Here is a 21,012-nt window from a genome sequence, read left to right as displayed (position 1 = left end):
GAAAACAAGCTCATTCTCTCTGTTTTTTCTACTATAAAAAAGAAGCTTTATTTCACTGCCAAGGTTAAAATAGCTCTGCCTGCTACAAAACACCTTTTGTTTCTGAATTCTTCTGAGGCTTGTGTTCCTTCTTTCCCCTCCCTCCCACCCTTAAGGAGCTGGCTTCTGAGTGTTGCATAATGTTTTGTTTATTTAGGCTTGTTTTTTTCCTTTTTAGTGCCCATTTAGAGGAAATGCCCATTTGAATGCTACTTTGAGATGGGTAGCAGTACAAGCCCAAGACTGCCTGAAGCTGTGGTTTTAGTGCACAGAACTTCCATCCTCAACTTGCTTCTCTGCCTGTGACTTTGAGAAACCTATTATAAGGTCTCCCCTTTGATCAGTCTCCTCTTTTCTCCTAAAGGTCTGTTTCAGTGCACCAGGTGGGAAGCTACTGAGCTTCAGTTCTCTGCAGCAGACAGGTTTTGCTAGGTTGTCAGCAGGTTTTGTTTGCCCTCCCTGAGCTTCTCTGAGCAGCTCAAATGGAAGTGCCTTTGCCTCTGGTCTTTGTCCAGCAGCCTTTCTTGAAAGGCAAGGCACTGTCACAGGATGTAATCTAGGATCCACCCAGTGCTCCTAACAGCCATGGCACAACACTGTTGCTCCCTGGGTTTGTTCACATGGAAGTATTGGGGTTTTTTCTACTGTGAATAGCAAAATGGCTGTGATAGCTGAAGGAGCTTGGCTTGTTTCTGTTCTTAGCTGTTTTGTGTGCTCTGCTGCTCCCCAGCTCCTCTGCACCCCCTTGAACTATATTCATCCTTTTTCCCTACTGCTGGATCATTGTCATGGCCTTCTTGCTCCCAAACCTTCTGTCTCACTCATGTCACTTGCTTTATACCACCTTAGCAGCTTTCTAGTTGCTTAAAACACAGGTGTGGGTTTTTCCTCTTTCTCTCCCTTCCTGGGCTGCAGGACCTCACTGCAGGCTGTGGAACAAGGCTTTTTCTGTAAGTGTCAGTATGGGCACATAGCAACTGTCTGATGCTGTTTGGCATTGAAAAATAGGCAAATCCTGTGCCCAGTAGCATTCCCCTTCTCTTCCTCAGCACAGCAGCTCAGGCTGGAACACACCACAATGACTTCCAGTGAGCAGCCATTGATAAAATATGTTGTCTACACGGACATGCCCTCCCATCTGTGTCAGGGTCTGTCTCTCTGCAGGACTTGCCATACTTGCTATGGGCCTCTTACCCCCTTTGATTTTGGGGTAAAAGGGCTGAACCATGCACCCAGACCTGCCTTCCTCTCTTGCCTTCCTTCTGCTTGTGGGAATTGCTCTCTCAGTGGTATTTCCCCATCCTTCATCCATGTACAGTGGGGGCTGGGGTGGGAATGCAGTCTGAGTGGAAGCCTAGCAGATGGAAAACCTAAGCCTTAGGTGTGTGGTGCTGGATTCCTCTGGGTGGCTGTCCTTGGTGCAGGACAAAAGCTGTTTTAAAGCACAAGTGCTTCTTAAGCCATCTTCACTCCCAATTGATGTTGGCTGCTCTGCTTCATGCCAGTGCTGTGGCTCTTGTGCACACAGACCTTTGTGCAGAGGCATCCATCTGGCTGTGCTGCACTAAGGTGCCATTTATCACTCTCTGGTAAGGTTGCCCTTTATCTGCTTTGCGTGTTTTACGCTGCACTCTTTAAATTTTTATGGCTGTGTTGCTGCGTGGGTGTTTCTCTGTAGCCTTCTCTTGCAGCAATGCTAAATAATCCTGCAGATTTACCTAGGATTCACTTGTGATTACTGGCACATTTCCAACCTCTTTTTACCTTTTTCTTTGAAAACTGGGGGTTTGAAGAAATCCCCACTTTAGATAATTGGGTTATTCTTCCTTCTTTTTTGCCCTTTGAGTAGGGAAGGGGTTACAGAATGGAGATAAGACTGGCAAAGTGAAAACTTAAGTGAAGGTTTGCTAAATGAACTGCTCTGTAGCATCACTGCAAAATAGGAAGACTTCAAAAAAGGCAAAAGGAATTCTTTGTTCCTGTTTCCAGTTTGGCCTGAGGAGATGTTGGTCAGTTCCGTATCCTCTGCACGTGTAAAAGGAAACTCTCTACACAGCTCTTTATATTCTACTTGGGCTAAACATAGCAATCCTATATTAGCTGTGCAGGAACACCCCAGCATATGACCAAGCCCCTTGTGAAACAGAAATAACCAACCTCCAAGCTTTTATGATCACAAGCCTGCTGGCAGTGGAGTTGTAAGGGGTGATACTGGAAAACACAGTTGTCTCTGTGGGTGGGCAGAGTTTTCCTTTAAATATCCTTTTTTCAGGATGTCAAAGACAAGAGGGTGTACAACTGTCATGATGCTTGCCCTGAAAATGAGATTACATGTGGTTAGCAGAACTCCTCAGAAGCCAGCACCTTGTTAAATAGAGAATTGGATACACACATGCTAAAGCAGGGTCTTGTTGGTTATCATGGAAATATTAACCATCAGGTGTTGTGGAGAAAACATGGTAAAATACATAACAGAACTCGAATACAGAAACAAAATTATGCTTCTGTGCACTATTTAGTAGACTGGCCTAGGAGGGTGTCAGATGATGCCTGTTTTGATAGGCAGAGGAACTGCTTGGTGAGAGCAGGGATATCTTACTCTGTCTCTTATCTGTGCCTTTTTGTTCTCAGCAAATGGGCATGGGGCACACTTTCAGTAGAGGAGATGGAGGTTATATGTAGCCTCTTTGAGTTTGGTTTCTGAGACTCTCCCTAGAGATGTGGAGCAACCCAGATTCCTTCATTTCAGATGCAACTGCTGTTGTTCCTAGGATCAATCTCTTACATAAATGCAACAACAAAAAAAAAAAAATCAGATACCGTTATCCTACTCTTTTTATCCTGTTTTTTTTTTTCTGTAGGCAGCTTGTCCTCTTCACTGTGTGCCTTCACTCTGTTACTGCCTCCAGTGATTGTTGTTGACTCTTTTTAAAACAAACACGTTTGTTTTCCTGTGATCTGTGGATGTGGTAGTTATGCATTTGAGCTTCTAAGTGTATGGAGAGTAACCCTTAAACCTGCAGCAAGGGGCTGCTGGCTTGGAGGGGTTTTGTTTAATTTCCTTTTTTCCTTACTCTTGGCTCCACTGGGCAGTAAGCTTGGTCAGAGGTTGCTGCACCTCCAGAGGCGTGGGGCAGCCTGGCTTCAGTGGACCGACCATCCTGATGCCGTTCTGTTAAAGCTCTTGGTGTGCTCCTCGGCCCCTTTGGGCCGAAAGCGGCTCACCTCAAATACGGTGCTGATCTTCGTCATGGGCTTGGCAGCCAGTTCCTTCAGCTTCCGGGCGTCAAAACGTGGCTTGTGTAGAAGGATGGGTAGACGGCGGGGAAGAAAGAAGCTTTCTTCCTTCTGTGGCTTCTTTTCCTCTGCCTGCTGCTTCTTCTCCTTGCTGAGTGTCACCTGGTATAAAATGGCATCCCACATTCTCATGGCTTTCGATTTAACCAGCACGCAGTCTTGCTTGATGACTGCTTGAGCAGTGTCCTCTTTATTCCCTTCCTCCTGTCCCAGCTTTTCTGGCCTGGACTCTGGGAAGTTGGTTTCTTCTGGCTGCATTATCAAGTGCTTCCTGAGGCGATGCCAGCCACTGGCACCAGTTCCAGGAGGTCTTGGTGCTTCTCCTGATGATGGTGCTGGCTCAGCCTTGCAGGGACAGCTGGAGTTGGGTAAGCTGGGAGTCATTGGGGGTTCAGTGACTTGTTCTGCCTTGGTGTCTGTGGAGGTGGACCCGGGACCATCAGCTTGTGCTGGAGTTGCTGTCGCTGGGCGTGCTTGCCTCCAGGGCGTGCTGGATGTTGATGGTTCTAGGATGTCTCTGTCTTGCTCTGGTAATTCAGGAGATGTCTTGGATCTGGGTATTTCAGTGTCACTTCTGTGGGTTGTAGGCTTATTGGTGTGGGCATCAGAGGTGCTAGGCTTCTCAGTAGAAACAGGCTTGGGAGCTTGATCAGGAGGCTCTGTCTCTGAAGCATGAATGAGGGGAGGTTTTGGCAAAGGGGGAGCGGCCTTGCTGTCTTTAAGTGATGTGGGTGTCTGCTCTGGGGATGGTTCAGAGCTGCTTGTTTGAGGTGCTGGGGAAGTAGGCCTTTTGTCTTCTTGGCTGACAGTTCCTTGGGTTGGGTTTGGTGTGGGAGTCTTAGCCCTGGGTGGCTTGACACTGTGGAAATAAGTGTTCACCTTGGTGACATAGGTAACCTCTGGTGCCCTTTCTTTGCTGGGTGTAGTGGAAGGAGGAGGCTGAGGGAGAACAGATACTGAGGGGTCAGATGGAGAGGGAAGGTGGGAGCCCATGCCTTCAGGCTGCTGTGGAGTCTCGGGAGCTTCTGGCTTCTGTAGCAGGGGCATGGCCGAGGAGGTTGTGAGCTTGACGTGTTCAGCAATGCGCCGCTGCTCGGTGACCTTCAGCGCGAAGGGCTTCCCCCTTCGGAAAGGGGAGGCGGCGCGGTGGCCGACGGGCCGGATGGAGAGCTGGGTTGGCAGGGGGGCACAGGGGGGTGCTGTGCTCTCGGGGGTCTCCTGGGCTGGGGCAGTGCTCTCAGCACGCTCTTGGTCGGGGCTGGCTTCGTTCACAGGCGAGAGGCTGGAGCGGAAGGACTTGCCCTGCTCTGAGGCCAGGATGGCGTTCTTGCGCGCTGCCTTCTTCAGCAGCCGCTGCAGCCGCAGGTTGTCCTTCCCGGGCTTTGGGAGGGTGGGAGGGGGGGAGAGGGGGTGGTGATTGGGAACAGGCTGGGTGGAGGATGATACTGTTATCAGCATTGTCATTTCCTGCAAGAAAAGACCAAGTTTAGAGTTGGTGTGGGCTTAGCCCTGGGCTGGATTCTGAAATATTAATACACAAATCCTCCTCTTCCTCTCTGTAAAAGCTATCAGTATGGAGTCTGTATTATGGGAGAAGAGCATCAGTCTTTGTTTTGTTACTCTCCTGAGGTAACCTCAGCCAGTCTTGAGGGTGGGTGTGGCAGGACAAGAGATGTCCTGGGGGGAAGCTGTATTGCCAAACCTGGAGCCCTTCTGCTCCTGGGGACCCCAGATGTTCGTGTCTTGGCAAGTCCTAATGGGATTTGGAAGGAAATGTCAAGGGAAAAAAAAGTGGGTTGAAATTTTGAAGCTTTGAAACATCTCCAGAGGCAAAAAGCAGGAATGTTTCATGGCTTTCCAAATTCAAGTTATTAAAAGTCTGATACAATGTTACATACAACAGAACAGCCATAAACTACATGTGTCATTTGAATCATAGTCAGTGCTGGCCTTGATTCATTTCAGCTGGCATGAAGACACCCCTGTGAAATACAGGGCTTCTCAGAAGCTCTGTTTATCAGTGAGGAAGTGCTTTGTCACAGCACTGACTCTGGCTGGTTTTTTCTTGCTGCATGAAGCACAGGGGACAACATTTTCCTTCAAGATAAAACCAAGTTTTCTCTTTCCCTTGGGAAGCTTTGCCCCTGTCTTGCCTTTGTCACTCATTCTTGAATGAAGCAGAAATGGCTTGTGCTCTGTGTCAGCTCTGATCTCCAATGGCAATTGCAGCCCTTTGGCCAATGCTGGGCTGCTCCTGCAGGGATGCATGGCTGCTTTTCCCGCTCGTTATTGCAAACTCATCCCTGCCTCCTTTTTGGTGAGTTCTGGTCAGTGGAGCTCAGTGACCACTGGTCAGATGAGCAGAATGGAGCTAAGGGTTTGTGTTGGGGATGCAAAGATAAAACTCAGTTTCTCAGTTCTCAGTCTCAGTTCTCTTTCTCTTCCTGAGCAAGCTGGGGAGCACCAAACAGCCTCTGACCTGCAACGACTCTTTGGCAGCCCCAGGAAGGAAATCTGACTATCCTGGCTTGTGGTCAGCACAGAGTTGCTGAGTTTTGCCATGAAATGAGGCATAAATCTCTGAGCCCCTTAATCCCTGGTGCTGGGTGCAAATGAGCATCCTGAAACAAGGAAGAAGGAGGGCAGGGTGATGTCAGGCTTGCCTGGGGGGCTATTTATTTCATGTGCTGTGTTCTGCTCCTGGTGGCTCCCAGCCTGCTCTGGTTAGTGTGGGTGTGTAATGTGATACCTGCTGTGCAGGAAAACTATCCTGAGTAGAACTCTGGAAAGTGCTTGAACATCTATTTGTGCTTGAGTGCCCAGTGCTGGCTTTGGGCTTGCAGTGCTGCTGTCAGCACTGGGCTGGGAAGGTGATCCATGCCCAGCAAGCAGGTGGTGTGTCTGCCAAAACTGGTTGGGCATGGGGGGAGAAGGATGACTTTTTTTTTTGAAGGCAGCAGCAACAAATAACAGCACTGAAGAGGTGGCATGTTGAGCTCAAAAGCTTCAAGGTCAAGCCCTCACTGTCGTGGATGAGCTGCCCTCCAGAGCAGAGGCTGTGGTGGGCAGGGTCCAGGCAGTGTCTAGAAAGTGGTTCCTTCAGTACCAGAGAGACATGGATCTGTTGGGGCAACTCCTGAGGAGGACCACAAAATGATCAGAGGGATGGAACAGCTCTATGAGGACAGGCTTGAGGGAGTTAGGGTTGTTCATCCTGGAGAAGAAAAGGCTCTGGGGAGACTTTGTTGTGGCCTTTTAGTATGTAAAGGTGGCTCATAAGAGAGATGGGGACAGATGTTTTAGTAGGGCATGTTGCAATAGGGCAAAGGGTAAAGCTCTTAAACTAAGAGTAGATTTAGGCTAGATATAAGGAAGAAGTTGGTTTATTTTTTTATGATGAGGGTGGTGAAACACTGGAACAGGTTTCCCAGAGAGGTGGGGCTTGCTTTATCCCTGGAAACATTCCAGGTCAGGCTAGATGGGGGTCTGGGCAGCCTGATTTAGTTGCAGATGTCCCTGTTCATTGCATGGGTGTTGGATTAGATGACCTTTAAAGGTCCCTTTCAACTAAAGGTCCCATTCAAGCTATTCTATCATTCTATGATTTACTTTAGCTGTAGGCATGAGAGACCTGCTGTTTTCTGTGAGGGGGCTTGGAGGGGATTTGTGTCAGCTGGGGGTGACAACTGTTGGACATTCCCAGTGTCTTATCAGCTTCATTCCTTAGGCATAAGGCTGTCATTAGGATTTGCTTTGTTCCAGGAGCTACTCTTAGATGCAAGTCTACGCTGTTCCAAAAAAAGGCTGAGAGCCCCTTCCTTTGTCATATACCTGCTTTCCTCCCCAGCCTCACGGGTATTTTAAATTCTTCTGGGTCAGAAAGCCAAAATGTCTCAGTTGGAGGGATTTGCAGGTACTTTTGTGACACTACTCTGGCTCTGTTTGTGTAGGGATTGGTAATTGCTTATGGGGTTTTTTGTGCCTTTTTAAAAATGTGCTGAAGAGTGAGCAAATACATGCACCTTCTGGTAGGATTTATTGTGGAATGACTTAATCTGCTCTTGTTTAATGTGGTCCCATGGACAGCCTGTACTACAACATGAGCTATGGTCTAGCAGCACTGGTAAACCAGATTTATAAGGTTGACCTGCTTCAGACTTGTGTAGGGAATACTAAAGAGGCAGGGCAGTGAACTTCCCAGCTACTGATCAGCTCTTGGAGTGTTTTCCTTGTCCTATGGACTACTGCACTCCAGAAAAATGCAGCTCCTCACATAAGTCAGAGAAGGATCTTGTCTGGGATTTGCTGCAAACTGCCAGATGCTACCGAGGAGGGCAAGGGGGCTCTCAGACTGGAAAGTTTAGTGTGCACACACCAGGAAAATCCTTCTGCTCCCAAAGTCAGAGGCTGCTTCATGCTGTATAACCTCAGGATTTGTTGTCTCTTACAAGTAGTCTGTGCTCTTAAAATCACTCTTGCTGCTATCTCAGCATCCCATCTGACTTGAAACCTGCTGTGCTGTGGGTCTTGGAGTCCTTATGGATGGTAACTTCCATGGCATGTGACTGTACTGGAATCTGTGTGCTTGACTAATGGAGCAGCGAGATGCTGAGAGACAGCAAAAGAAAATCAGCTGTTAATTTATTTGTCTTCCCTGTCATGACTGGCTTTGTTTTGAATCTCCTTCAGAGCTCTGTGTGTTCAGGAGAAATTCTTAACAAGGAAGATTTGTCTTCCCCCTTGCCACCTAATGAAGCAAAAATAAAGTGGCAGACAGACTTGCTTTATTGCCAGTGGAAAGGCTGGAGCTGAAAGCACTACCTGAGAAACTTGTGTGGGTTTCTAATGAGATAGAAGGAAGTAAGCCTTGATGTCAAGAGGCTTTTAAAGGGTTAAGTTTCTCTGCTGCTGGTTGAGCTCCCATGGGTGGATGGATGCTCATCCACTCTTGGACCCCAACTGTTCTCCTGACTTGGTTCCATTTGCAGTCAGCCCCAAATCAGGAATAGTGGGGAGAGTGTCAGCATACAGGAGTCATTTATCAAGTGATAAAAGTCATTTGTGTGCTGGAGTCCCTTGGCTGCACCAGCTGTTGTGCATGGAGCAGATGGAGATCTGCAGGAACCCAGCCCTGCTGCAGCTGGTCCCAAACAGAGGGGACACTCTCTGCTTTAGTGGTGTTCTTGGGCTTGGGAGGAAGCCTGCAAATCTCTTTTTTGGGGTGGGAGACAGTGTGGCAGGAGTGCAGCCATGACCTCTGCAGGGCGTACAGCCCTCAGCATCTCCTCTGCCATGGGCATGGACATTGCCAGCACGCTTCACTTGTGCCAAAGATTTATGGGTGGGCTGCTTCACAGGGCTTTGTGCAAATGGGTGGCAGAAACCCACCTGTAATTGCTAGAGAAGATACAGTTTCTGTATAGCCCTGGGTGCTGCTCATGGCAGCCAAATGGCATCCATAACTTTGTGTTTTCTTGTCTTGCAGCTGAGCTTGATCCTGATTCAACACGACCCTCCATGCCACTATTTCCTCTGCTCCAGAGAAGATAATTGAAGGATGTTTCTCTTCTAACTGCTTTGGGTACAGCCTGACTCCTCTTGGGGTTTGAGCAATACCCCACACTGCCTCCAGATGGATAAAAGGAACTAGATCAGCTGACAAAAGTCATCCCTGTCTTAACTTTCTATGTGACTCTTTGCCTTTTTTCTTCTTTTTTTTTTTTTTTTTTAATCTGTCTGCTATGGAGATGAGAGGCTCTGTTCCCTCACCTTAAGTGTTGGAAGAGAGGGATCTGCTGCCCTGCTGAGCAGGAAAGGCTTTTGTTATGTGGTTAAGAATTTCTCTTTTTGTGCCCCTTGGTGGATGGGTTGTGGCAGCAAACGGAACTCAAAAGAAATCTGGTGAAGAATTGGTGTTTGAAAGGAGGGCAGTGGGCAGGTCCTGAGTGTAAAAAGACCTTCAAGGAGAGTGTGATGAGAGTGCAAGGACCCCTTGTCACTCTGCTGGTGCCAGCTGTGGGTAAAGTCTTGCCCTGTTTATGATGCAGCCTCTGTTCCTCTGTTATCTGCTTTGAGGGACTTCCATCTCTAGTCAGTGTACATCAAGTTGCATTTGACTTATTCCTGGTCTTTTTCTTTAGTTCCCAGATCATTCTTTAATCACAGTTATGTGCCCATGCCAAAATGTTCCTGCCACTTTTCTGTCTCAGTAGGACAATAGCAGCTTCATTTCAAATGGCTGCTGCCTTTCTCTGCCTGCCTAAGATGGATTGGAGGTCTCCTTTCCCTGGCCACTGGTGTTATCTCCCTTCTGTGGGAAAGTGATTTGCTTATTCTCCAGCCAGTGGGCTGCAGTGCCAGTGAGTGAAACATTTCTGAAAGTCAGCTGTGGTGGCACCTTGATATCTGGTGAGCTGTGTTCCTGAGGCTGAGCAGGATACCTGGGAAATGGCTGCTGCTGGGAGCTATCTTGGTGAAATAGCATCCTAGTGAATTGTTGGGGAGACCAAGGTTTGCTGTGACCTTGAGGAAACAGAGTCCTTCAAGGGTGACATTTCTGGCCTTGGGCCTGAGGTCTGCAAATGGACTTCTAGGGTTGTTTCTGAACTCTCCTATGTTTCATACTTCATGGTGTTAACATGTCCCCCATCCCCTCTTTAGTCTCATTCCTTCCTTCTCTCCATATCATCATAATTTTGCAACTTGTTTCTACCCTCCTGGAGGAGGGGAGGGCAGCTTGTTTTTCCTCCTGCATCAATGTGCTTTCTGCTTAAAACTTTCTGCCCCTGGATTTTCTTTTTTTTTTTTTTTGTAAGCATTTAATAAAATTTGAAGAAGATGTTGTAATGATGACAGCTCTGAGAGTTTTGTTCATGGAGAAGTCTGCGGCAAAGCTGTTTCCAAGACCTTGAAACTCTGCTTGAATATGAGGTAGAGGAGAAGAAGCATCAATCTGAGTGACAAGAAGAAAAGGAGCTTGACATAAGCAGGGAAAGGGGCTTTCTGTGTGCCTGCCCCATTTAGATCCATGTTGTTTTGCTGGGTTTTTCACTGGGAGGAGTTGCAATTCCTTTTTAAAAGGGGAGGGAGTAATGGATCAGGCTGCGGAGACTTCCTGGGGAGTGTGATCAGCTAGGAGAAGCACAGAGCTTAACTCCTCAGGTAACAGACCTGAGCAACCTCAAAGGCTTGAACCAAAATCACTGCTGATGGGAGCTATTAAAAAAAAAAAATCCTCTGTATCCTGCTCGTCCAGCTTTGATAAGGTCAGTGTAGCTGTCTGTACTGGAGCCCAGCACACTAATGAGCTGATGGCTCTATCTGGAACCATCTACCTTGTTATGGAAAAACCTTTTTATGGGGGTGACCTTCCAAGTAATAACACTTTTATGGTAGAGACAATGAAGAGTTTCTGCTATCCTAACACTTCAGGAAAGTGTAGGTAAGGAAGGAGATAATTCCAAATATAACTTCTTCCTCTTATATTTCTGCTGATTGGTACTCTTGTTCTCCCCATCCTCTGCTTCAGTTCTGGGAGGTAGGAATTCAAGGAGTCCTGTGTTCTTCAAAGCACTGAGCAGCTTGGCCCCATTTTCCTCCCTTCAGCCCTTCCTCTGCTGTGCTGGGATTTTCAAGAGGGGCTGGAGCAGTGGCAGTGTGGTGCATAGAGATGTTCTGGCTTGAGGTGAAAATAACTTTGCATGTGTGCAAACTGGTTGCACTGATTTTTCAACACAATTCTGTTGCTGGCTGGCAGAAATGATGGCTGAAAACTTCTCCAGTTACTATTGCTGTGCCCTGCCAGTTTGGAGAGGGCAGAGAAAGCCCTAAAGGTTGTTTGTGTGAGATTCCTTCTCTAAGGAGGATTAATTTGCAGAGTGTATTTTCTCCACTTAAAGCCCACAGGGACCTCAATGTGGTTTCAATAAACAACTGCTGTAATTCAGGTTGTGGTGACAGCAGAGAAGTGAGCAGGTTATGGGACACCAGAGCTCTCTAGTGGTGGTCAGGAACCATGGAGAGAACTGGCTCAGAGTAAATGTGTGCAGCTCTTTATGAGGTACTTCTATCTGCCAGGGGAAATGTTTCCACAGCTAAATTAACTTGATGTGCTATTTCTCCTCCCAAAGTAACATGGCGTGCACATGGTGGTGGGGTTACCAGAATGGTGATACTTTCCCCTACCTCCCAAAATGAAAAAAAAAACCAAAAAAGGGATGCTGCAGCCCAGACATGCTGGATGTGCATTTTGGGCAATGCTAAGAGGGGATGGGGGCATGGAAGCTCATCCCTTCCCTCAGCAGGAACCTGTGGCTGATTTTGTGAGTGAAGGGGAGCAGGCTGGTACACTCTGCAGCAATTACCGGTCTGGTGTTAGTCAGTGCCTGACTGCTTCCTATCTTCCCTCTGTTCATTTTTCACAGCATTGTGGTTTTTGCAGCACTGGCATCTTGGAGGCTTTTGCTTTGAGACCTTAGCTCTGTCTTCTCCTGAGACTGCTGCATTTTGAGCATAGCAAGGACAAACTGTCACACTGAGTGAGTCTTACAGGCTTAGTCTTACTCTCAAAGCCTGGTGGAGAAGAGTGATGCTTTCCTGATACCCTGTATCTGCTGGTTGCCTGCATCCCTGTGCTGCCATGCTTCTCCAAATTACCATCCCCTTGGCAGGTTGGCAGTGCCCAAAAAGAGAGACTGGGAACCCCTATGTGGGCTCTCAGTGCTCTGAACTGGTAGCATACCTTGAGGTGTTGTTTCACTACAATTTCTTTTTTACCCATCTTGTCTAGATTATGCAGAAGGGGAACATCATTTTGGCAGCATTGGCTCTGAAGTAAAACTGTGGAGGCTGCAGTGATACTGAAATGTGCTGCTTGTCTTTGTGGTGGGCTTCAGGGCTGCTTTTTTCCCCAACAGGGTTTAACAGATGAATTCTACGTGAATTTATGGAAGATGGGATCTTGAAAAATGTGGTCCATGACTGCTGTACTGCTGTCAAGCAGCATTATTTAAACTTGGGGGAAACTTAAATAACAGAAAACTCAAGTCTGTTTTGAGTGTTATGTCTTTATGTAGCACTTGTTCTGCGTTGAGACTGGGCTCTGGACTTCATCAGGTTCCCTTTCCAGGTATAAAATAATTACAGACTCATTTTTACATCCATCCTAATATATATGAGTGCATGCTAATTAACAGATCTCTGCTCAACCCTTGTGTGCTGCTCTGCACTGGGACTCTGGTGTGGTAATGGACACGAGTCTAGAGTTTCCAAATGACTTTGTTCCTTGAAATGTGTCTGCAGCTTCTGCTCTTTGAAGGAAAGGTCAGCCTCGGGGACACCTGAGCCTGAATATCAGAGCTTTGCCTCCTGCCACCACCACCTTTGGGAAGGAAAATAAACAAGCTCAAAGAGCAGGGTGGCTATAAATACTGAGGTGGCAGCTGATATGCTGCTGAACAAGGTTCTGGGGTTGGTCTGTTGGTAACTCCTTGCCAGCTCAAGACACTTTCCCTGATGCTGCATTATATATATAGATGTCTGTGTATAAACAAGTTAAAAGAAAAAATGTATTTCACATTGACAAAAGTGCAGTTGCAGCTAGGATTTACTTTAGAAATTGAACCATTCCAAGGATCCTGGTGTTGAGACAAGTGATTTCCCTGGGATTTTGCACTGAGTTCCCTGAGGATTTTGTTTGCACTGGAGTGATTTGATTTAGATCGCAAAATTTCAGAAAGGTGCTTCATCTCTTCCTTATAACTCTCAGAAACAGTGGTTTAGCAATGCTAAAGACAGGCGTTAAATAAATAGAAAAAAGTGTCATGGACTTGGGACTTGTAAGAATGATGGGAAGAAAGGGGAAAAGTTGAGTAAAAGTAAGGGGGAGATCCCATTGGGATTTATACAAGTGAGCCCTTGAAGGCATGAAAGCAGCAAATTGCAAGTGTAATTATGCAGTGAGGTGTTTGGTTGGATAGGTGGGTCTTCCCCAAGGCTGTGGAGCAGCTGTGAGCTCCTTGACTGGTCTCCTGCCTCGCTCACTTCCTCTGGGGACACCAATCAGCAGCTGCAGGCATTGGTCCGGACTCCTGTCCTGCTGCTCAGTTATCATCCTCACTGTCAACCTGTCTGATCCATTTAGGTGTAAAGAGTGTGAGGATGAGACCCAGCCCCTATCTTGAATGGCCAAACCTGATTTGTTGTATTTGGAGAGGTACCTAGCCTAGATCTAGGGAGTCCAAGCAGGATCTCCTGAATCCCACAGGGGTTGTGCCTTAGTTGTCTAAAGCAGATGCAGCAAGGACACGTCCCAGGGCAAACAAATGAGTGATGGAGGAACAGTCTACCACAAAAGTCAGAAATCGATATTAACTGAAAAAATGTATTACTTACTGATGTGTAATTTGTTTCCATCTGAAATCATTTGCATGTTGGGAGCATCATGCTACTCAATCCAGTTTACAAAATTAACAGGTTCCTTTGAGATCATGCCAGGTGCTGGTTGTTTGTGACTTCTAGAGACCTGTAGGCGAGTTCAAAACATCAGATAGAAAAGTGTTGATGGTAACCACTAAGTAAAAGAGATTTCTCAAAAATAAATAAAAGTACTTTTTAAAAGCATGTAAAGTTCCACCACCTAAAATTAGCGTGAAGAGGGGCTATCGAGTAACACCACTGCGTGCTCCCAACTTTGGCTCTGCAAAGTTCAGCATCTGAAGTACTGGAGAGGTGAAGGGCAGAGGATGGTGATGTTGCCAGGACGGCTATTCTAGCAGAGTAGCTCCAGGCACTGAAACCAGTTGGAGGCTTTTCAAGTTGGCTGGTGAGATTTACTGTTTTGCAAAAGTCAGGGTTGCAAAATGCAAATTTGGAGCTGTGCTTTGTTACCTTCCCAAGAGAGGAAGAGAGCATACTCTGTCTACTTGTTCCTGGCGAGGCACATGCTATGTGCAGAGGATGCAAGTGTAGAAAATGCTGCACTGGGAGCAGAGAAGGTTTGGAGTTGGTTATTTTGGTGAATTTTGGTTGAGGGGTTTGTGTGCAGTTTGACTCCAAGATCTCAGCTAAGACTGCTGAAGTGAGCTGGTAGGGATAGCATCAGTGCCTGCCTTTGTCCTGGGCAGCCTGTGAGCTGCCCAGACATCATGCAGGTGCTTTCTGCCTCTAGGCCTTGAGGCATTTCTTCCTGATTTACAGCTGACTTCTCATGTTCTGCTTTTTGCCAGCTTTTCAGGAGCCTTTAAGTGTGAATGCCACAGCAGCAGGGGGGTTAAACACATTCCCAGGAAGATGGGGGCATGTGAGAGCAATTTCCTGGAGGTCTACAAAGCAGCTCTATGCCCAGGTTAGCTTGGGCTGTTCATATGGCATTTGAGATGCTGGTGAGCTATGCCACAAAGCCAGCTCTAAAGGCAAATTCCTTCTGCTTCTCCCTGCTAAGCCTTGTTGCTCATTGACTCCTCTCTAATCTGAGTTACTCCAGCATGGATCGAGGTAGCAATGCTCTTCCTTCATCCATCAGAGGTCTGGCCCATCTGATGAGGCTGGTTCTTGTGGGGAAGGAGGGTTTGTGCTGGTGCTTTGGAGTGGGTGTCAGAGGTGAGCTCTCAATTTGCCTTCTTCCCCTCTGCCTTCCTGATGACTGCTGAGGTCCTGCCTGGCTCTGCAGGACACACTGTTCCTTATTGCAGTGCAGACCTCTGGAAGGATTTGGAGTAGCTGCTTGGTCCTTCATACAATCACCCTAATGCAATTAATTCCTCTTTGACTGACAGCTTCAATGTCTCAAAAATGCCCTTGTCTTTTAGGAGTGCTAGTGACTTTGTGAGTCCCCAACACTGAAGATGTTGCTAAGAAAAAAAAAAAAACAGGCAATAATAACCCAACGGGAAACTTAAGAATCCCCATATTCTGAATAAGAATATTTTTAACAGGCTTCAGAAATGCCCAAGGACACATTGTGTCCTGCTCTGCCACTGTCACCACTGAAACCACACCAGCCTAATGCATGCATTTCCAGCACACACTGTATGAATGATGCAAAGGGCTGGCTTGTGTTTGTACATGCTGAAGTAGGGAGTGTTCAGATCCCTTCCTATTTCTTAACAAAGATGTAGAGTTTGTTTTTACAGGCTAAGAGAGGCAGATATTTCTACCAACCAATTTTCACAGAAGGGATGACACACTAGAGACCTCCATGGAAATGTTGGTTGACTCTCTCCCACCAGATGCAAGGAGGAGAACAGCAATGCCAGGAAGCTAAATAGAGGTGTATGTAGGTCATGTGGTCATCAATGAGAGAATGCAAGTTTGTTGCCTTTTATTCTCCTTTTTATGCCTCTGAACTGTGACTTCATGAAGCCACAACCAGCAGAAGGTTTTGGCACACTGAGGCTCCCCAGCCACCTTCCAAGGTTCAGGTCAGTGAACCCACAGCTTGGCAAATGTTTGCTCTCCTTGTTACCTGAATGAGTGCTGCAAGAGGAGCATCACTGTGCATGGCAAACACTGCACCAGGGCACTGCTGGGGAAACAAGGTCAGAGATCCTCAGCCCAAGTGCCAAGAGGATGGTATTATTAGAGGAGCCAGGGAGAAAATATGGTCTTTTCTCAGCCCCTTTGTGCTGTTTCAGATTCCCCAGGATCCCATTATCACCAGTAAAATGATAGTGGTCTGCTGATAACTCAGAGGAGCTGGTTATAAAGTTAAAGGCTATTCTGATCTCTTTCTGACTGGCTGCATAAAACAGGTCATTGGATTTTGCCCAGGAACAGAAAATAATTATATATATATTCTGTATTTATATTCTGTCCTTTCTTGGAATGTACTTAGCCACTATCTGATCTGCCTTTTTATTGACAGCTACTTCAATTAACTTGGAAAGAGTGTTCAATGAACATAGGGCATCTACTCTAACCTTGAACTGCTGAATAAGCCCCCCTGCAGAAACCCTTTCTCTGGGGTGCAATGAAGAGAAGAAAGGACGTAGGGGAACTGTACAAAATTTACTTTGCCTTCTTAAATGGCTTTTGTGCTTGCCATTTCCCCTCTGCCCTGAATCATGGTAAAAGGTTTATAACTGAATGTCACAGAACAGAAAACCACATCCCCACACTTTCCCAGTCAGCTTAATACATTTTTCTGGATACCTTCAATTATTTCAAGGCTGGTACTTGTAGAAGCAGACAAACATGCCAAAATCAAAATACCTGTATCATGCAAAAGAGTAAAAAATGTTGCTTTGAAAGCATTAAAACATGACTTTGGAGAGGAGGGGATATAAAGAATCATTCAGACTGTGAAATCAAGTAAAACACCTTTTCCTCATAACTAACTTAACCATTTTTGAATGACAGAAGGTGTCAGTGAAAATTCCTCTGTAGCTGTACCACGAAGGTGTAAGTGCAGTAATGGGCAAGTCTGAGTGAGAAAGGACCTCAGGAGCTCCTCTTGCCCAACTCCAGGGCCAAAGCAAAGTCTGCTTTGGAAGCAGATCTGTTTGTTCAGTGTTGGAGAGTAATGGTGGATAGGGATAGGTATTACTTTATCTCAGAAATTTGATCTCCTGGGCAGTTTTATGGGAAGGATGTAGCTGATTTTATGAACTCTGTAGTCTTTAATGAACATCTAGGATTTCAGACATCCAGGGATGTAGGTTTTCAGATAAACTTTTCCAGTGCTATTTCAGCTCCTTGGCTGAGTATTAACCAGCCATGGAGGCAATGATCCATGAAAATGCTGAATGCTGCCTACTGATTGGTGTACAGTGAGCACAGGGAAAGGATATTTAAATAAAAAACAAACCCGAACAAAGCATGTATGTGAGCCTTTGATCAAGCACACATCTTTATGCAGCTTGTAAAATTATCTGGGGTAATGTGTGTGCATATTGTGTGTAAAATCATCTCCCCTGGGTGCACTGGCTGCTGCAATAGGTCAACCAAAAGCTAGAAAATATGAGAAGAGTTGATTACAGCTTCCCTGCAAGTGGCCCAGCAGCACAATAACTTCCTGTGGCCCATCTCAAGTAGCCAGTGGTATTAGGCAATGCTGCCTATGGAAACTTGTCTAGATCTTTGTCCCAGCCTCTAGTTCCTGCTCAAGGAGGGACACTGGTTTGCTGTATTCTGTCACAGTTAAAGCATGCCAGGCTCTGGCTTGAGGTCAGCTGGCAGAGGGACATTCTGTGGTCTGAGACCCTGGTTCATGCCTGTGACCTCACGTGTGCTCTTTGGCCTTGGTGCTGTCTCCTAACCTGGCAGCTGGTGGCAGAGAGGGGCTTATCCCATGACAGGTGCAGCTGCACCCTCTCCTAATGAAATTGAGTGGCTTCTGGCAGCTGTGTGGGCACAGCTGGGATCATCTCCCCCCCATCTGGGCTCTGTGATCAGTAGGGAGTGTGAGATACGTGGTGGTGCTTGCTTGCTCTCTAGGCTGCCATGGCTGTGCTGTGCAGCTCGGAGGAGAGCCCCAGTCACCTTGCTGCTGGTGCAGGGAGAGCAGATGATGTCAAGACAGCAAAAATTATATCTCCTAGAGCAGGAGCATCTGAAGTAACAAGAGACAAAGCTGATGAGGAAAATGTGGCAGGTTGTGAATGAAACTGCTGTGTGATGGAATCAAGAGGTGAAATCAGGATGTGACAGAGAATGTGTGAAAAGCAGGTTATGTGGCTAAGGTATTAAACAAATGTTGGAGGGGCCTGTACTTACATGCTAAACTGGATAGAGAGACCCACAAAGGGAAGAAAGGACAGACATAAATTGGATTGTGGGGAATGAACCTTGGTTGTGAACCAGATGTCAGCAGAGCAAATGTAAGAGGTGTGCATCAGACAAGCCCTCTTTGCTGAGGGATGGAAAAGGTCCCTCTGTCCCATGGGAGGAGGGATGCGGATCATGCTGGGACTGCAAATGAGATGAATGACATGAGTTGTGGCAGAGGCAGTCCATGGATGCACAGGTATCCTTTGGGACAGTACTAAGCAGAAAGGCCATGCTCTCAGGGTATGGTGATGGGGAGGACAGAGCACAGGCATGACACATGTTGTCTGGAGTAGTTGCTTGCCATGTCCAGAACCCGAGTGGGTACTGCAGGCAGCAATGTTTGCTTCTCATCTATTTGCAAACAGAGCTGCAGCAGAGAGGTCTGAGTGCCTGTCCTTCCCAGTGCTGGTACCAGCTGCATGTTTGTCAGGATGCTTAGAGTGAGCCCTGAGTGAGGTGGGCAGGAGCAGCACCGCTCTGGTGGAGGCTGCGCTGCCCAAAGATGCTCACGCTGCTCCTGCCAAATGGCTGGCAGCAGATGGGCCCATGGGAGCACTCAGCCCACACCTGCTGGGAAGCACCCTGCTGTAAGCCCAGGCTCTGCATGCACTTGGGCACACACACACACACACTCTTATGCTTTCTTTTGAGCTGATTGATCAGGTCCTTGGCGTGGCAGGCCTGAGTTGCAGCCCCCCATTGGCAGCAGGGACAGTCTATAGCTGGCAGGCAGGCAGGCACAGGGGCTGGTGAAGGCCATTGCCAAACTGGGCCCACCACAGACACAGAAAGAGAAACAGCTGGGAGCCTCTCCTCCCATGCACCCCCACTCTGCTGCTAGTTTGGGCAAATATGGTATTTCTTGGAGGCATGCCCAGCTGGTGGAGAGCTTAGGGGAAATGAGCCAGTGGAAGAGAGCAAAATGTCTCGGTGGTTCCGAAGGCACAGCGTGAAAGCCGCTTTGCCGTGTTAGTGCTTTGGGCAGAGCTGGAGAGGGGTGTGGAGGTGGTGATTCCAGGTCTGGCCATGTGTTCCCATGCAGCTGCTGCTCTCCTCAGCAGCTCTGGGTGCCCACCCATCTCCCCACCCTACCCAGCAAATTCCCACATGGAGCTGGAGCGCTGAGGATGGATACGCTGTCCCCCTCCCACCTGACACATAACAAAAGCATTGGCTGGATGTGGGTTGCAGGGGATAAGCTGCAGGACAGCTGGAAAAGGCAAGCTGGACAGATTTTAGCTCGTGCATGTTACCTGGTGACTGGGAAGCTGCAGCACTGTGCTCCCACTCCACGGCTTTGAAAGCTTGTCTCTACATCCTCAGATGGGGACCCTTTCTTGCAAGCAGCAGGGAAAGAGTGGGCAGGAATCAATCTGTGACCTGAGCCAAAAATATCGCCTGCCCCACAGCTCCTGAACTTCTTCTCGGCTCCTACAGGCGGGGAGGAAGGGGGTGCTGGAGCTGCCAGGCACACAGCAGGGCACACGCTGTGTTGCTGGGGAGCCCTGCCAAGGGGAGCTGGGGGGAGGGAGAGGACGGGAAGCTGAAGCCTGGGATACTTAGTGAAATGGAAACCCTGAACCAGAGGGTTGTGTGAGGCGCTGCAATCCTCTGCTGGAATAGTCGTGCAACTGTGGGGAGAGCTCTGGCAGCAAAACTGCTCCAGGCACCCAAGCTCCAGCCACCTGGGGTTGCCCTCCCTAAGAAGTCCTAACTTAAATAATGCTTTCATGTCATGCTAAGAAAGGCTTACAAGCTCCTTAGTGGCATTCCTGCTCTCTTGCTTTTTGTTCCAGGTCCCCTGAAGCCCTGGTGTGTGGCAGAGCCCCAGCAGTCTCAGTGAGAGGGGGGGTGTGAGCCGCACAGCACTCACACACAGATGCACTTCAGGCAACGTGTGTGCCAAGTGCCTCTGCCTCCTTGCGTGCCTGTGGCTGCTGGTTTCCAAGAGCCTTAAATGTAGAAGGTCCACAGGCCTTCCCAAAATTCTCACCCTGCAGCACAGCCAAACCCTTTGCATGTGGAGGGGAGCTGGGAAGAGCCCCTGCCCAGGGGGGAGAGTGGAGGTTGCTGCTGAGTGTTGAGACTGGGAGATCCAGGCTGCCACAGCCAGGTTTTTAGCAGTGATCATGTTCCACGGAGCTATGGGAGCCCCCCAATTTGCTTCTGAGGTGCCTTTGCCTCAGATACCCGTCTTTGAGCCTTGCCTGGTTGTAAATATAGAAGCATAAGCCCTGGAGTTTTTTTTTTCTCCAAACATGTCCCTCCCATCTTAGCATCATCTGTGCAATTCCTCCAGCTGCTCCTATACATGGTATGACCTTTTTTATCCCCTTCCCTTGCTTCCCCTGCCATCTCACCCCTTCCCCGCCCATCCCTGTTCCCTTCCCTGCCCGGCACAGGGAGCCTGGGGCCAATGAGCTCTTCCAGATGATCAAATGTCACTATAAGTTGAGAGCTGCATCACCTTGGGACGCTCGCAGATCCCAGCCTGCCCGTCCCCTCCGACAGGGAGCTCGGTGCTTCTCTCTACTCCTCCCAGGTAAGTGGGGTCCCCTGGCAAGGGGGACAACACTACAGAAGGGACGAGCCTTGGTTTGAATGGAGAAGCACCAGGGGAGGGTTGGGTTGCACAGGATCTGGGATCTGACACAGGATCCTAAGGAAAAGCCGCTTGTAGGTCTGAGCTTTAGCTGGGCATCTCACAAGTCTCATGTCACCCACAGAGGTTTGGGTGCTTTGATCTCTCAAGGATTAGTAGTGGGAGAATAGTTCCTTCCAAACCAAGATTTGGGACTGGAAATTGTTATCTCTTGGGGCAGTCAGGGAAAGTTCCCTCAAGCAGCAAGAAGAAAGTGCTGACCTGCCCTGCCCTGTCACCCAGAGAAATGGATGGCTGAGGCAGGAGGT

At 47.9% G+C, this 21,012-nt stretch overlaps 3 protein-coding genes across 53 annotated transcripts in view; 2 read left to right on the top strand and 1 right to left on the bottom strand.

Annotated features, from left to right (window-relative positions):
* Positions 1-10,182, top strand: part of LSP1 (lymphocyte specific protein 1) — a 48,471-nt gene extending 38,289 nt beyond the window's left edge. For both annotated transcript variants that reach the window (XM_021526725.4, XM_021526726.4), the window contains exon 11: positions 8,822-10,182. The gene's annotated coding sequence lies outside the window, so the exon portion shown is untranslated. The remainder of the gene's footprint in view (positions 1-8,821) is intronic.
* PRR33 (proline rich 33) lies at positions 14-20,295 on the bottom strand. Its single transcript, XM_021526723.4, has 3 exons — positions 19,356-20,295; positions 13,729-13,858; positions 14-4,803 (listed from the first exon to the last, which is right to left on the bottom strand). The coding sequence occupies exons 2-3, from the start codon at positions 13,747-13,749 to the stop codon at positions 3,184-3,186; spliced, it is 1,641 nt and encodes a 546-aa protein (XP_021382398.3). The 5' UTR covers positions 13,750-13,858; positions 19,356-20,295; the 3' UTR covers positions 14-3,183.
* Positions 10,530-21,012, top strand: part of TNNT3 (troponin T3, fast skeletal type) — a 40,235-nt gene continuing 29,752 nt past the window's right edge. For 48 of the 50 annotated variants that reach the window (XM_085581582.1, XM_085581565.1, XM_085581581.1 and 45 more), the window contains exon 1: positions 10,530-10,601. In XM_085581582.1, coding sequence (XP_085437708.1) covers positions 10,545-10,601 — 57 coding nt within the window. In that variant the 5' untranslated portion in view covers positions 10,530-10,544. Of the gene's footprint in view, positions 10,602-20,497; positions 20,645-21,012 lie in introns of those variants that run through there. The other 2 variants (XM_085581587.1, XM_085581583.1) reach the window with 1 other exon arrangement.

Source organism: Lonchura striata, chromosome 5 (genome assembly GCF_050655825.1).
Source record: "Lonchura striata isolate lonStrDom1 chromosome 5, ASM5065582v1, whole genome shotgun sequence".
NCBI lineage: Eukaryota > Metazoa > Chordata > Aves > Passeriformes > Estrildidae > Lonchura > Lonchura striata.
This window is presented reverse-complemented; position numbering and strand designations above follow the sequence as displayed.